The following is a 14,090-nucleotide window of genomic DNA, read 5'->3' as shown; positions in this document are numbered from 1 at the left end:
TGGGAGTGTTTCCCCGCGGTCCTCCCGCTCCACTGGCCTGCCGCATGCCGCCGAGCTGCCGGGTGATGGTGCAGGGTGTTTGTTATTCGACTCAACAATGGAGTTTAAAAAATACGACAGATGGACCGACGATGAGGTTCAGGCTTTATTAAGCTTATATGAGGAGGATGAAATCCAGTGGGAACTGGAAAGTCACACACAGTCCTACGTCACCGGACTAATTTGCCTAATCTTCACTGTATTTTAGACTGCGATGGAAACACAGACAGCAATAGGTCTGGGGGAAAAAGATCCTGGGACAGATTGTTCTGGGTAATTTCAGTGGAAACACAGCTTTAGATGATCATCTTATTGAAGAGCTTATCCACTAGTCTGTTTTGAAACCCAGTCACACTAGTTCTGTGTGCTGAAAGACACTGTTTCTTCTCTTTCATTTTGAGTATTTATTTGACGTCTCTCTTCTTTATTCTCTGTTGAAAAGGCAGATTTCTGCATGTACACAATCAGTGCATTGTATCAAATGCTGGAAATGAAACAATTACTAACTAGATAAAACACATAAAAATGAGCAATAGGGAAAACCCAGAAAGTGCACTGCTATAAACAATGAAACATAAGCCCTGCAGTCTTCAAATAAATAAACTTCAGTCACACTGTAATTGCTGTACAGCATAATGATACTAACTGTAGTTTCTCGAGCTTGAATTGTGGGTTCATCAGTAGATCACTGAGGTTTTTCACTCCAGAGTCTCCTAGTTTATTCCAGCTCAGGTCCAGCTCTCTCAGGTGTGATGGGTTTGATTTCAGAGCTGAAGTCACATCAGAACAACCTTCATCTGTCATATCACAGTGGCTTAAACTACATTAGCAGAGAGATAGAGAAGAAAATAAGACAGAAGAAAAGAAAACTCTTTATTCTGTAAAGTCACATCATCTTTATAAGCAAATACAATGTTAAAGTGTTTTAGTTTAAACTGTTGAAGTGATTTTAAGCATTTTGATTCTTGTATGTGAATGTGACTGACCTCAATCTCTCCAGTTTACAGTGTGAATCCTTCAGTACGGCACATAAGTGCTTCACTCCTGAGTCTCCTAGTTTATTCCCGCTCAGGTTCAGCTCTCTCAGGTGTGATGGGTTTGATTTCAGAGCTGAAGTCAGGATGAGACTCTGTTTCTCTGTAATACTGCATCTATTCAGACTGAAGACAGAAAGAGAAAATGACTCAGATCTATGATGATCAACTAAAATGTTTAGCTTCATCCAGCAGACTTTTGCTGACAAATAAACAGGAATTTCAAGGTAAAGGTAACATGGAGAAAGACTACACATTGTTCATTTAAATATACTCCCAGCATTGTAACAATAAAAAGGTTGAAAGCGTTGATCTATTTATGTTAGTATACATATTCATTTCATTTAATCCTTAAGGTTCTTTCATGTCAATGTTACACTTAGTTTGCTCACTGGGTCAAATGTGTTTATGTCGGTTGTTTTCAGACACATTGTCTACTTGCTAAAACTTTACAGTAAGGTTTCATTTGTTAACATTAGCTACATTAGTTAACATGAACCAATGATGGACAATACTATACAGCATTTAATAACCTTAACCTGTTAACCGTTGCCAGTGCGCCCGCGCACTGAAGCGTTATTTATTTATTTAATTCAAAATTACTATCAGATTTAATGTTATACCTTGACAAACTATACATAATTAAAAAGATATAATACTCAAGTTTCAGTATTTGACCACTATTGTATTCTGAGAAACTCATAGTGACAGTTATGTCTTAATTTGTGTCAGGAGTTATGAAATGAAAAAATGAGTCGATACCTTTAATATGAATTATGCGCGTCAGCCGCTTTTATTCATAAAAAAGTCTGTGCTGTCGTCATGACAGCGATACACAAAACAACGTCCTTCAGGGCTTTAGCTCAAAACTGTGCAGATTTGGAGAAATATTGATAGATTCTCATAGATTTACATCATATTTCTATAGACAGGAATAATATTTATTGAATTTATACCCAAATGCGTCGATGTAATCTTTATGAGCATTTGGTATTCCGATACTGTGTTTTTTAATTCATACCAATAGCCTGAGGGCGCTACATGCACAATAATAGTCCATATATGGAACATGAAGAAGAGCCATGACCATGTGACATTCCAGGACGTCACTGATACCTGACTGATACACACAAAGCTAACAAGAGATCGCGCTGTAACATGCAGATACAGATGTTTTGAAGACAATAAACATGATTGCACTGATATTTGAGTTACCTGTGTTTTTCAAGCCATGCCAGGTATTTTCATAATAATAGATTATATTTATAATGTAATGCTAATCTATATAGACTATCATTGTGCAGAACACTATCCAATAGTATATTTTCTGTCAGATTTTTTTATCTGAAGCCAAATTAGATCACAGAAGATTATTTAAAATACTCAACGTGCGTTAAAAAGTAAGTTTAGAGCACAAACATGGTTTTAATCTCATAAATTGTCGTGTATTGATGGTGTGCTAAGCTAACATGCTAGCTAGCCCTAGGTGCACCTGCTACCTAGAAGTTATACTTTTATTATTTTTTGAATGCTACCTGAAATGTGTCTTTATTCAAGAAATGCATTTGATACAGTTTAAAATGTGTGGTAAACTTTGAGAAAAGAAATTAGGGACTGAAACCCTATGAATAGCCTGTGAATAGCCAGTCGTTAGTAGCTATAATGCAGACAAAAGAAATGCATATTTCGAGCCATAACCAGGCTGGAGAAGTGTGAATGTGTGCAGGGGGAGACTGAGACTGAATGGGGATCGTTTGCACCACAAAACAATAGAGACAATATACTGGATAGATGGTTAGAAGATGACAATAAACATCAGTAGCATTTTAGCGTCAAATCAAAATAAAGTAATTTGACATGGTCTTGAAAAACATTTAACCAAATACAGAGTTTTGGACTTATTATCTTCAGATTTTAAACATAGAATGTTTAGACATATGGCTTTAGCTGTAGTGCATTTCTAGATTGCTCCAGTGCCAACTTCAATTTTATTTTCATGAGGATGTTTCATAAAAATTAATTTCTAATAATTTTACAAAACTTTGAAGCTATTTATAACAATTTTTTTCATTATGACAATAATTAATTCTACATTTACAATAAACTGCCAGGTGTCAGCTTTCAAATGAGATCATAATTGTGCTTTTAATGCAAAGGGTTCATGAACTGTATCTGTTTCAGTTTGGGTATGTCATTTCTGGGGATTTTTCAAAAGTGGGGTTGCAGCTTAACAGGTTAAGTTTAAACATTTACTAATACATTTTGAAATACAAAAGTTTTCTGTTAACATTAGCAAATCCCCTGTGAACTAACATGAAGAAAGAATAATTGTATAAACTAACATGATCAGATTAAGGAATAAAAGTATTTCCTTAAGCAGAAGACAATCAAACAAGTTTTGTAAAAGGTAGTTCATCTGCTTTAGTGCTGCACTGTGAGGCAGTGCCAGTGTATTTTATGTATGGCTCAGCTAAACAGGCCAATAAGAGACTATTAACTACTATTATTCCTTTTAATTATACTAATGTCTAATTAAAATGTCTACAAATGTATAAAACTATTCAGAGATCAGGTAAAACCCACAAACACTTGTTCAGTCTCAGTGAATCTGCATGATTCATGAGTTCACAGAGATCATCGCCCCCCAGTGGTGAACCATTGACATTTCCAATTCTTTCGAAACAGTTATGACGTAACAAAGCCTCGTTTACTGAAATCAAGTGACTTTGGCAGTTTGATACACACTCCGAACCACTGATTCGAAACAAAAGATTTGTAAAGGTTTCATAGCTTCATGAAGTGTGTTTTGAAAGCGCCCATCACTAGCGTTCAGTCAACAAACCTTCAGTGAATCTTATTACAGCCAGATACTGATCACATATTTTTAAAATGCACTTATTTAAATTTTTACAAGTTACAGTATATGTTGTAGATATTTGTGAAATACAAAGATTAAATTGAAAGCAGTTATGACCAGTTCTGATCCTGATGTCAGAAAAAAACATTGTTCCGCTTCTACAGTAACTGAAATAATTATTGACCCACGATCAAACTGTCTGTCTCAATCAAATATTTAAAGCTTCATATCACTTTTTTTTTGGCTGTTTAATTGTATTACTTTCAATTGTTGTGTGCTCTGTGTGATGCTGAGTGAAAAACTGCTTAAAAGTAATAAAATAAATAAATGAGCAATACTCACGTCAGTGTGTTGAGTTGATAGTGTTTATCCTGCAGTAGAGCAGCGATCTGATTCACTTGTGTGCCTCCTAGTTCATGTCCACTCAGATTCAGCTCTCTCTGGAGTAACGGGTTTTTACCCACAATTCTATTCACATACTGACAGGCTTCCTCTGCAGCAGGACTCAAAAACCTGCAGAAGAGGCAATTCAGTTCTCAGCTAAATGTCTGTTGCATTAAAAAAAAAAAGATTGATACAATAAAAAAAAACGTATTGTTTTAAAGACAAGCTTAAGTTAGTTATTTAGATGTACAATTTTTCTTTAAACATTTAAATACACAAATAAATATATATTTAAAAGAAACTAGAGCGACACTCAGTCGAAAAGCAAACTCATAAGAACAGAAACATCTCACAGAGCAGAAGGGCAAAAGCTCACTAGATCATGATTTTCAGTGTGAATACAGAGTGTGAAATTAAGATCTTTCTGTCTTTTAAGCAGGAGGAGTGAGAAAGGTCAGCACAGAGAAAACTGGCTTGTGAAACTGGAAGGTTTTTTTTTTTTGTGACAAGATGGCGCCAGGTTGTGTGTTGGCTTGCCGTCGCTCCACATTTATTATGTCTGTTTTTTGTTTATTTGTTTTACTTTTATGTTTTATCAATCATTTGGATTGCTCACAGTTGATCTATGATCGCCTTTCGTTGCTAAGTCTTCGATCTACGGCCTTGGATATGTGCAGCCGTGATTTGAACTTGAAATTGTTCGCTGAACAGCCATGCATGTTCCAGCCACCGATGAAAGTCTGTCAGGTAACTGGATGCGCGTGCTGGAAGAGGAGACGCCGCAGGAGACGAGGCATACGGGCTGGAGTCTTGGTGAAACTTAAGAAATTGAGGATCCTGAATAGTGGAGTTAGAACAACGGCCGAGTCGCGACCTTCCTATTTGATACATGTTCTGCCTGCCACATCAACATTATTGCGTTGGAGGCGTGGTGCATTCAAATTTGCGCTCCGTGAGATGAGCTGGGGAAATGAAGCTAAGTGCTGTTTCTTCCTCTAATCGGCCCGTTGAGTCGACCACAGTGCTTATGGCTTTGATAAACGCACGCTCAGTTGTCAACAAAACATTCATCCTGAATGACTATTATGTAACGTATGGGCTGGACTTTCTTTTTATTACTGAAACTTGGTTAAATGATGCTGATACGAGTCCTCTTGTTGAGCTTTTACCAAGGGGATGTAGCTATTTAAGTACTTCGAGAAGTAATCGTCGAGGTGGAGGCTTGGCTGTTATTTTTAATAACATGATGAAGTGCAAGTTACTGCCTGTTGAAAGTTCCAAGAGTTTTGAAGTTCAATTAATGAAGATTGACTTGCCCTCACCAGTGATTTGTGCTTTGATATGTAGGCCTCCTGGTTATAATAAGAATTTTCTTGATGAATTTTGTGAGTTTTTATCTGTGGTTGTTCCATCTGTGGACAGGATTTTGATTATGGGTGATTTTAATATTCATGTTTGTTGTCCTGGTAAACCCATGACCAAGGAATTCTTGAATTTAGTTGATTCTTTTAACTTATCTCAATGTGTCTCCGGACCAACACACGATCATGGCCACACACTTGACTTGGTCTTTTCTTTGGGGATAACGATAGAAAATATTTGTGTTGAAGAAATGGCCATCTCGGATCATATGCCTATTAGGTTTAATTTTTACCTCTACAACAAATGACTGTCATCAGCCTCCATCATTCTTGTCCAGGGTTATCACTACTTCTACATCTAGTGCGTTCTCAGCTGCCTTTACTGAATTAGCCCCTCGTATTGAGCCTACCATATTGTCAGTTGTGGGACCTGATGAATTGGTGGACTCTTTTAATCATGTTTGCTCTGAGAAATTGGATAATGTTGCGCCTTTTAAAATGAGATGTCAAAAAGTAAAAAAACGACCATGGTTAAATGATGTAACGCGTAATTTGAGGCAGGTTTGTCAGCTTGCAGAGCGTAAGTGGCTGAAAGATAAATTGCAGATATCTTATGATATTCTTAGAGAATCTCTATCAAACTATCAAAACGCTGTTAGAGCCGCTAGATCTTCGTATTTTTCGCGAATTATATCACATAATGCAAATAATCCGAAGGTACTATTTCAACTATAGATAAAGTACTGAGTCCGTCTATCAATTATTTTCTTCCCCGTCTAAGGATCTGTGTGATAGTTTTTAAAAATATTTTATTGATAAGGTTGTTCTTATTCGGTCGAATATTGTGCCTGTAGGCAATGTTGTAGCCAATATAATTAATCCTTTTCGTTGTTTAAGTAAATTTGAATCTATTACATTAGCTCAGTTGGAAAAGATAATAATGCATTTAAAGCCGACTACCTCACTTTATGACGTTCTCCCATTGCGATAGTTTAAAGAGGTTGTAGACACTATTGGTCCTTGTATACTATTGATTATCAATAGTAGTTTATATCATGGAACTGTGCCATCAGGGTTTAAGCATGCTGTTATTGAGCCGGTTTTAAAAAAACATAATTTGGATTCACATGAGTTAAATAATAATAATAATAATCAACTTACAGATTTCTTGATTGTAAATAACATAATGGATATTTTTCAGTCTGGATTTAGGACCAAACATAGCACAGAATCAGCATTATTGAAGGTTACAAATGATATTTTGTTAAGTATTGACTCCGGGAAAAGTGTTGCCTTAATGATGTTAGATTTAAGTGCAGCCTTTGATACTTTAGGTCACGCAATTTGAATAGACCGCCTTAGAGATTACGTAGGGATAAATGGTGTAGCCCTTAAGTGGCTTTCCTCTTATTTGCATGACAGGACATGCTCTGTTAAAATTGGAAATTATGTCTCTGCATCCGCTGCTATTTCTTGGGGGGTAACTCAGGGATCAATCCTTAGTCCGACTCTGTTCTCACTGTATATGTTACCCCTGGGGTCTATTTTTAAGCAGCATAATATTAACTATCACTTGTATGCTGATGATTTACAATTGTACCTTCCTTTGGAGTGTGATGGCTGTGCATCTTTTACTAATTTTTATAAGTGCTTGACTGAGGTAAAGGGATGGCTAGCACAAGGAGCTTGGGAATGCTCTGGCTGGAAATTATAGACTACTGTCCAACAATATGCAAAGTTATGTAAAGAACCTTGGAGTATTTTTCGATTCTGAATTACGCTTTGATCGTCAAGTTAACAGCGTTGTGAAATCATCTTTTTTTCAGTTAAGAAAACTGTCTAAACTGAAACCAATCCTTTCGTACAAGGACTTGGAGATTGTTGTGCATGCCTTTGTTTCAACCCGGCTGGACTATTGTAATGCTCTTTATCTGGGCATAAGTGAATCACTGGTTACTCGTCTTCAGCGTGTCCAGAATGCTGCAGCGAGATTTTTAACAAATACCAGAAAACGGGATCACATAACACCTTTATTGATATCCATTCACTGGCTACCTGTTAGATACAGAATACAATACAAGGTGTTGATGTTTGTTTTTGAAGCACTACATGATCAAGCTCCTGAGTACATAAAAGACATGTTAATTCCTTATCAGTCTCAACGTCACCTTCGCTCCTCTCAGAATATGCTCCTAACCGTCCCGCGGTCTCGCTTGAGGCGTAGTGGAGATCACGCTTTTTCTGTTGCGGCTCCTGCACTTTGGAATGTGTTGCCACTTAAAAACCTCTTCAGGCACGGATATTTTTAAAAAGGAATTGAAGACTTATTTATTTAATCAAGCCTTTGGCGTTTGATTAGGTCTGAGAACTGTGAGTGATTTGTTGTTTGATTCTCTTGTGTCTTGTTTTAATGTAACTTAATGTTTGGATGTATTTTAGAGTTATTGATTAGCCTACTTATTTTATAGCCTATATATAGCCTACTTAGTTATTGATTAGCCTACTTTTGAAAGTGAAAAACCATTAGAATGGACTTCTTTATAGAATATTATTCTTTATAAACCATTAGAATTCTTCTTTATAAATAAAAGTTGAGTTGAGTTGAGTTGAGTTTGTGAACATCTGGAGACTCATAGACTTGCTGTAGAGAGATGCAGTGAATCTGGGCTTGATGGAAAACTATTGTGTTCAGAAAACTATTTCACTAAAAGGTTATCTAGAATTAATAATGAGAAGTGTGCACAAAACATATTAATTATCAAGGTATACTCCATAATAGCAGCACATATACTGACCCATAATGTCTATTTGACCTGTAGCTCGTATCAAAACTAAACTGTGTTGACGATTATCATCATCATGACAGAACCTGCAGCATCTGATCTGATCTTGATCATTTTAATGCAACAAATTGTCCAGCTTTTTGAATAGCTAAAATAATATATAAGTTATGAATATTTAGCCTGCATATAGCTAATTTAGTTAATTATTTGATCCCGTCTCACCTCAGTGTCTTCAGTTGACAGTCTGGATCCTGTAGTAAATCATTGAGCTGCTTCACTCCTGATTGTCCAGGATCATTTCCTGTGAGATCCAGCTCTATCAGGTGTGAAGGGTTTGATCTCAGAGCTGAAGCCAGAGCTTTATAACCTTCTTCTGTCACACTGCAGTTAGAGAGTCTAGAAAAGAGGAACACATTCAGCTGATTAATCAGTTAAACCTGAACAATATAAATCTGAATGATCGCTCTTCCAGTCGCCTCTACAATAAGGAAGCCCCTCTTTCTGGTGGTCTATGGCACATTCAGTGGTGTTTCGCTGGCGTATTGCATGGATAAGTGCAGTGATTCCCCCCCGGGCGCTTCAGCATAAAGAGCAGTTTCCCTAAAAAAGCTAAATTGATGTTGAGCGTCTTTTTAAAGATACCTTTCCATCCGTGTGTTTCTGGATGCGGTTGTTCCCTGTCCTCATCTGATGGCCACAATCTCACATGTCTGGGCCAAGAGTGTGCTGAGATAGTGTTTGTGGATGGTTCATGTCCTCACTGTGAGAACAGGACCACGTTGACCCTGTGGTCGTGACTGTCCTTCCTCGTGAAGGCTAGAGTCTCTCTGCACTGCCTCTGCACAAAGCAGAGCCACCAATATGGTTAACATTGTAGGAGACCTGAGGCTCACAGTGGGAGTGTTTCCCCGTGGTCCTCCCGCTCCACTGGCCTGCCGTGTGCCGTCGAGCTGCCAGGTGATGGTGCGGGGTGTTTGCTATTCGACTCAACAATGGCGTTTTAAAAATACGGCCGATGGACCGACGATGAGGTTCAGGCTTTATTAAGCTTATATGAGGAGGACGAAATCCAGCGGGAACTGGAAAGTCACAGACAGTCCTACGTCACTGGACTAATTTGCCTAATCTTCATGGTACTTTAGACTGCGATGGAAACACAGACAGCAACAGGTCTGGGGGGAAAAGATCCTGGGACAGATTGTTCTGGGTCATTTCGGTGGAAACACGGCTTTAGATGATCATCTTATTGAAGAGCTACAGCAGCATTTAGTTTCCAATAGTCTGTTTTAAAACCCAGTCACACTAGTTCTGTGTGCTGGAAGACACTGTCTCTTCTCTTTCATTTTTAACTATTTATTTGACATCTCTCTTCTTTATTCTCTGTTGAAAAGGCAGATTTCTGTATGTATACAATCAGTACATTGTATCAAATGCTGGAAATGAAACAATTACTAACTATATAAAAAACACAAAAATGTGAGCAATAGGGAAAACCCAGAAAGTGCACTGCTATAAACAATGAAACATAAACCCTGCTGTCTTCAAATAAATAAACTTCAGTCACACTGTAATTGCTGTACAGTATAATGATACTAACTGTAGTTTCTCCAGCTTGAATTGTGGGTTCATCAGTAGATCACTGAGGTTTTTCACTCCAGAGTCTCCTAGTTTATTCCAGCTCAGGTCCAGCTCTCTCAGGTGTGAGGGGTTTGATTTCAGAGCTGAAGTCACATCAGAACAACCTTCATCTGTCATATCACAGCAGCTTAACCTACATTAGCAGAGAGAGAGAGAAGAAAATAAGACAGAAGAAAAGAAAACTCTTTATTCTGTAAAGTCACATCATCTTCATAAGCAAATAAAACAGACAGAGGAAGAGAGATCATCATCCTTATTTCATCAGATCACAAAATACTAAGTTTGCACAAATACAATGTGAACTCAGACTCATTGTGAGATATTGAATATAACATGTTTTAGTTTAAACTGTTGAAGTGATTTTAACCCTCTGGGGACCAAGCTGTTTTTGGGGCCCTTGAGATGTTCTGACATGCTCTGACATTTGTGCTTTTTTCAGTTATTTATAAACATGTTAATGGCAAAGGTGTAAATTCACTCTATATAGCACAAACAGGCCTACCATAATATGCGAGCAACATGTATGTAGATGTTTGTATTTTTAAGAGAATAATGTTTATGCGTGGTTATTTAAAAAAATAAAAATGAAAGTTGCTGAAATAAGACCACAAAACTCATACAAAATATGTGCCCACAAGACTTTTGACTAATGGATGTTTTCTCTTCGAGTTCTAGCTTCAAAATTATGTGAAAATAGTCTTGCTTTATCGTTCACAAAAAAAAATACATTGATTTAAATGGTGTAAAACAGGTTTTGCTTGGAAAGCCAATATGCGAGGGGGAGGAGTAGTTTACACCTTAGATTACCCAGTCCCACCCACTCTGCATAATGACTCTGCATAATTAGCCATTCATTCAGGTGTGACACTGACTGAGCCACAATGCAAGGACAAAATAGCCTATATATTTAGAAGAAGACTTATATTGACCATTTAAGATTTTGCTTACATCTATCTTGTAAATATGTTTTGCTATTTTATTAAAAAGGTTACAATTACAACAATAATTACAATTTCAGCAATATTTCTGCAAAAAAAGTACTCTTTCTTTGTAAAAAAAAAAAAAAAGATTATACGCCTACATTTTATCATATGTATTCATTAGTTTGAATATAGCCAACATTGGAACATCTAGTCTATGACTTTATTTTTGACAAAATAGTATTTTATATATATGAGCAGAAAAGCTTATTTGATGTGACAGTATATTCTACAGTAAAAACTGTACCCAAATCTAGTCAACAAAATATTGTCTTTCATACTTCGCCTGACTGTAACGTTGTTTTTATTAAATATTAGGGCATAGCCTATAAATGTTAATTTGCAGTTTAATACGTTGCTTATACAAATACATTTTATTTCAACATATTTCAGTCGATTTTTACTCATCTCAGTAGGCTCTAGCAAAGCAGTTTATTCTTTCACACACAGACGCGCGATTCATATTTAGGCTAAACAGTCTTTACAAATATGTACCCTTCATTCATCTCACAGAAACGCGATTCATATTTAGGCTAAACAGTCTTTACAAATATGTACCCTTCATTCATCTCACAGAAACGCGATTCATATTTAGGCTAAACAGTCTTTACAAATATGTACCCTTCATTCATCTCACAGAAACGCGATTCATATTATAGAAACGCGATTCATCTTTTTGTTTACATAGGCCTACACTAACGTTATTCCATAACGTTATTCCACATTAACACTTGAGAAAGGATAACTTAGCCTACCTCACTCCTCAGCGGGATCTGCTCCTCATATCAGCACGGAAAATTTTCTCCATAAGGTATGCTATATTATGCCTCTTTGTTTACAGTTGATGTGGGCGTTTCACAGACTGAAATGGTTCTCAGAATTTGCGTTTGAATAGCACGCGCTCTCCGGGGCGTGGTCAAATTACTGTGAATCATCTCGTAATGAGCTCGACTGGAGTCGCTCTCTTTTTATACAGATTACAGAAGCTGATAATATTTGTTTTTTATATAAATTACTTCATTTAAAAGCTGCGATCTCAAGCTTTATGCCCGTGGGTCTGTTTCCCTGTTTGACTGAATTTTCGCGGAGTTATAGATCATTTTCGAACGCGTTTCAAATGGGAGTTTACTGACAGAGAGAAGGCAGAAATAGCATCATGTTAGTTTTTCTTTATTTGTCAAAAAGCAAAACACTTCATTTTTATTGTGAGTATACAGAAAAAAAATAGAAACTGAACAGGATCGATTGATGTATTACACGAAAATGAAAGATCAAAATTAACAGAGCATTTTGTGTTTATTTTTCATTGCTAAAAAAAAAACCGAGCAAAACGCGCGGGCGCGTTTTTGGTCCCCAGAGGGTTAAGCATTTTGATTCTTGTATGTGAATGTGACTGACCTCAATCTCTCCAGTTTACAGTGTGAATCCTTCAGTATGTCACATACGTGCTTCACCCCTGAGTCTCCTAATTTATTCCCGCTCAGGTCCAGCTCTCTCAGGTGTGACGGGTTTGATTTCAGAGCTGAAGTCAGGATGAGACTCTGTTTCTCTGTAATACTGCATCTATTCAGACTGAAGACAGAAAGAGAAAATTACTCAGATCTATGATGATCAACTAACGTGTTTAGCTTCATCCAGCAGACTTTTGCTGACAAAATAAACAGGGATATCAAGGTAAAGGTAACATGGAGAAAGACTACACATTGTTCATTCAAATATACTACCAACATTGTAACAATAAAAAGGTTGAAAGTGTTGATCTATTTATGTTAGTATACACATTCATTTCATTTAATTTTTAAGATTCTTTCATGTCAATGTTACCCTTGGTTTTGCTCACTGGGTCAAATGTGTTCATGTCGATTGTTTTCAGACACATAGTCTACTTGCTAAAACTTTGCAGTAAGGTTTAATTTGTTAACATTAACTACATTAGTTAACATGAACCAATGATGGACAATACTATACAGCATTTAATAACCTCAAGTTTAAACATTTACTAATATATTTTTAAATACAATAGTTTTCTGTTAACATTAGCAAATCCCCTGTAAACTAACATGAACAAAGAATAATTGTATAAACTAACATGATCAGATTAAGGAATAAAAGTATTTCCTTAAGCAGAAGACAATCAAACAAGTTTTGTAAAAGGCAGTTCATCTGCTTTAGTGCTGCACCGTGAGGCAGTGTCAGTGTATTTTATGGATGGCTCAGGTAAACAGGCCAATAAGAGACTATTAACTACTATTACTCCTTTTAATTATACTAATGTCTAATTAAAACGTCTACAAATGTATAAAACTGATCAGCGATCAGGTAAAACCCACAAACACTTGTTCAATCTCAGTGAGTCTGCATGATTTATGGATTCACAGAGATCATTGCCCCCCCAGTGGGGAACCATTGACATTTCCAAACTTTTCGAAACAGTTATGACGTAACGAAGCCTCTTTACTGAAATCACGTGACTTTGGCAGTTTGATACACACTCCGAACCACTGATTCAAAACAAAAGATTTGTAAAGGTTTCATAGCTTCATGAAGTGTGTTTCGAAAGCGCCCATCACTAGCGTTCAGTCAACTTACCTTCAGTGGATCTTATTACAGGCAGATACTTATCACAGACTTTTAAAATGCACTTATTTAAATTTTTACAACTTACAGTATATGCTGCACCAAAATTAGATATTTGTGAAATACAAAGATTAAATTGAAAGCATTTATGAACAGTTCTGATCCTGATGTCAGAAAAAAAAAAAAACATTGTTCTGCCTCTACAGTAGGGGTGTCAAATTCAAACTCAGTAAGGGCCATGCTGAGGGTTGTGAATAAAATCAGGGGCCAGACATATATTTAGAGGATTTTTCATCAATTGAAATATAAGTGTATTAGTAACTTTATAAAAATAAAAAAAAACTCTCAATTCATGTTTCGGTTCGAAATGCCTTCTTAGATTACATTTTTTGAAAACCACTAGTGACTCTTGACATATGAGACACATTGGCATTTCT

General features: G+C 36.6%; 2 protein-coding genes across 2 annotated transcripts in view; both read right to left on the bottom strand.

Annotated features, from left to right (window-relative positions):
• LOC311291438 (uncharacterized protein) overlaps positions 1-9,670 on the bottom strand; it is a gene marked incomplete at both ends in the record, with an annotated part of 37,262 nt that extends 27,592 nt beyond the window's left edge. Inside the window, 5 exons of the mRNA XM_084410473.1 lie at positions 686-859; positions 1,026-1,199; positions 4,273-4,443; positions 9,220-9,296; positions 9,596-9,670. Of these exons, the coding sequence (XP_084266599.1) occupies positions 686-859; positions 1,026-1,199; positions 4,273-4,443; positions 9,220-9,296; positions 9,596-9,670 (671 nt within the window). The remainder of the gene's footprint in view (positions 1-685; positions 860-1,025; positions 1,200-4,272; positions 4,444-9,219; positions 9,297-9,595) is intronic.
• The window catches only part of LOC311292518 (uncharacterized protein), a 1,083,963-nt gene that overhangs the window by 164,877 nt on the left and 904,996 nt on the right, over positions 1-14,090 (bottom strand). The gene's annotated exons all lie outside the window — the stretch shown is intronic.

The sequence above is a fragment of the Rutilus rutilus genome, assembly GCF_951802725.1.
Source record: "Rutilus rutilus genome assembly, chromosome: 6".
Taxonomy (NCBI): domain Eukaryota; kingdom Metazoa; phylum Chordata; class Actinopteri; order Cypriniformes; family Leuciscidae; genus Rutilus; species Rutilus rutilus.
This window is presented reverse-complemented; position numbering and strand designations above follow the sequence as displayed.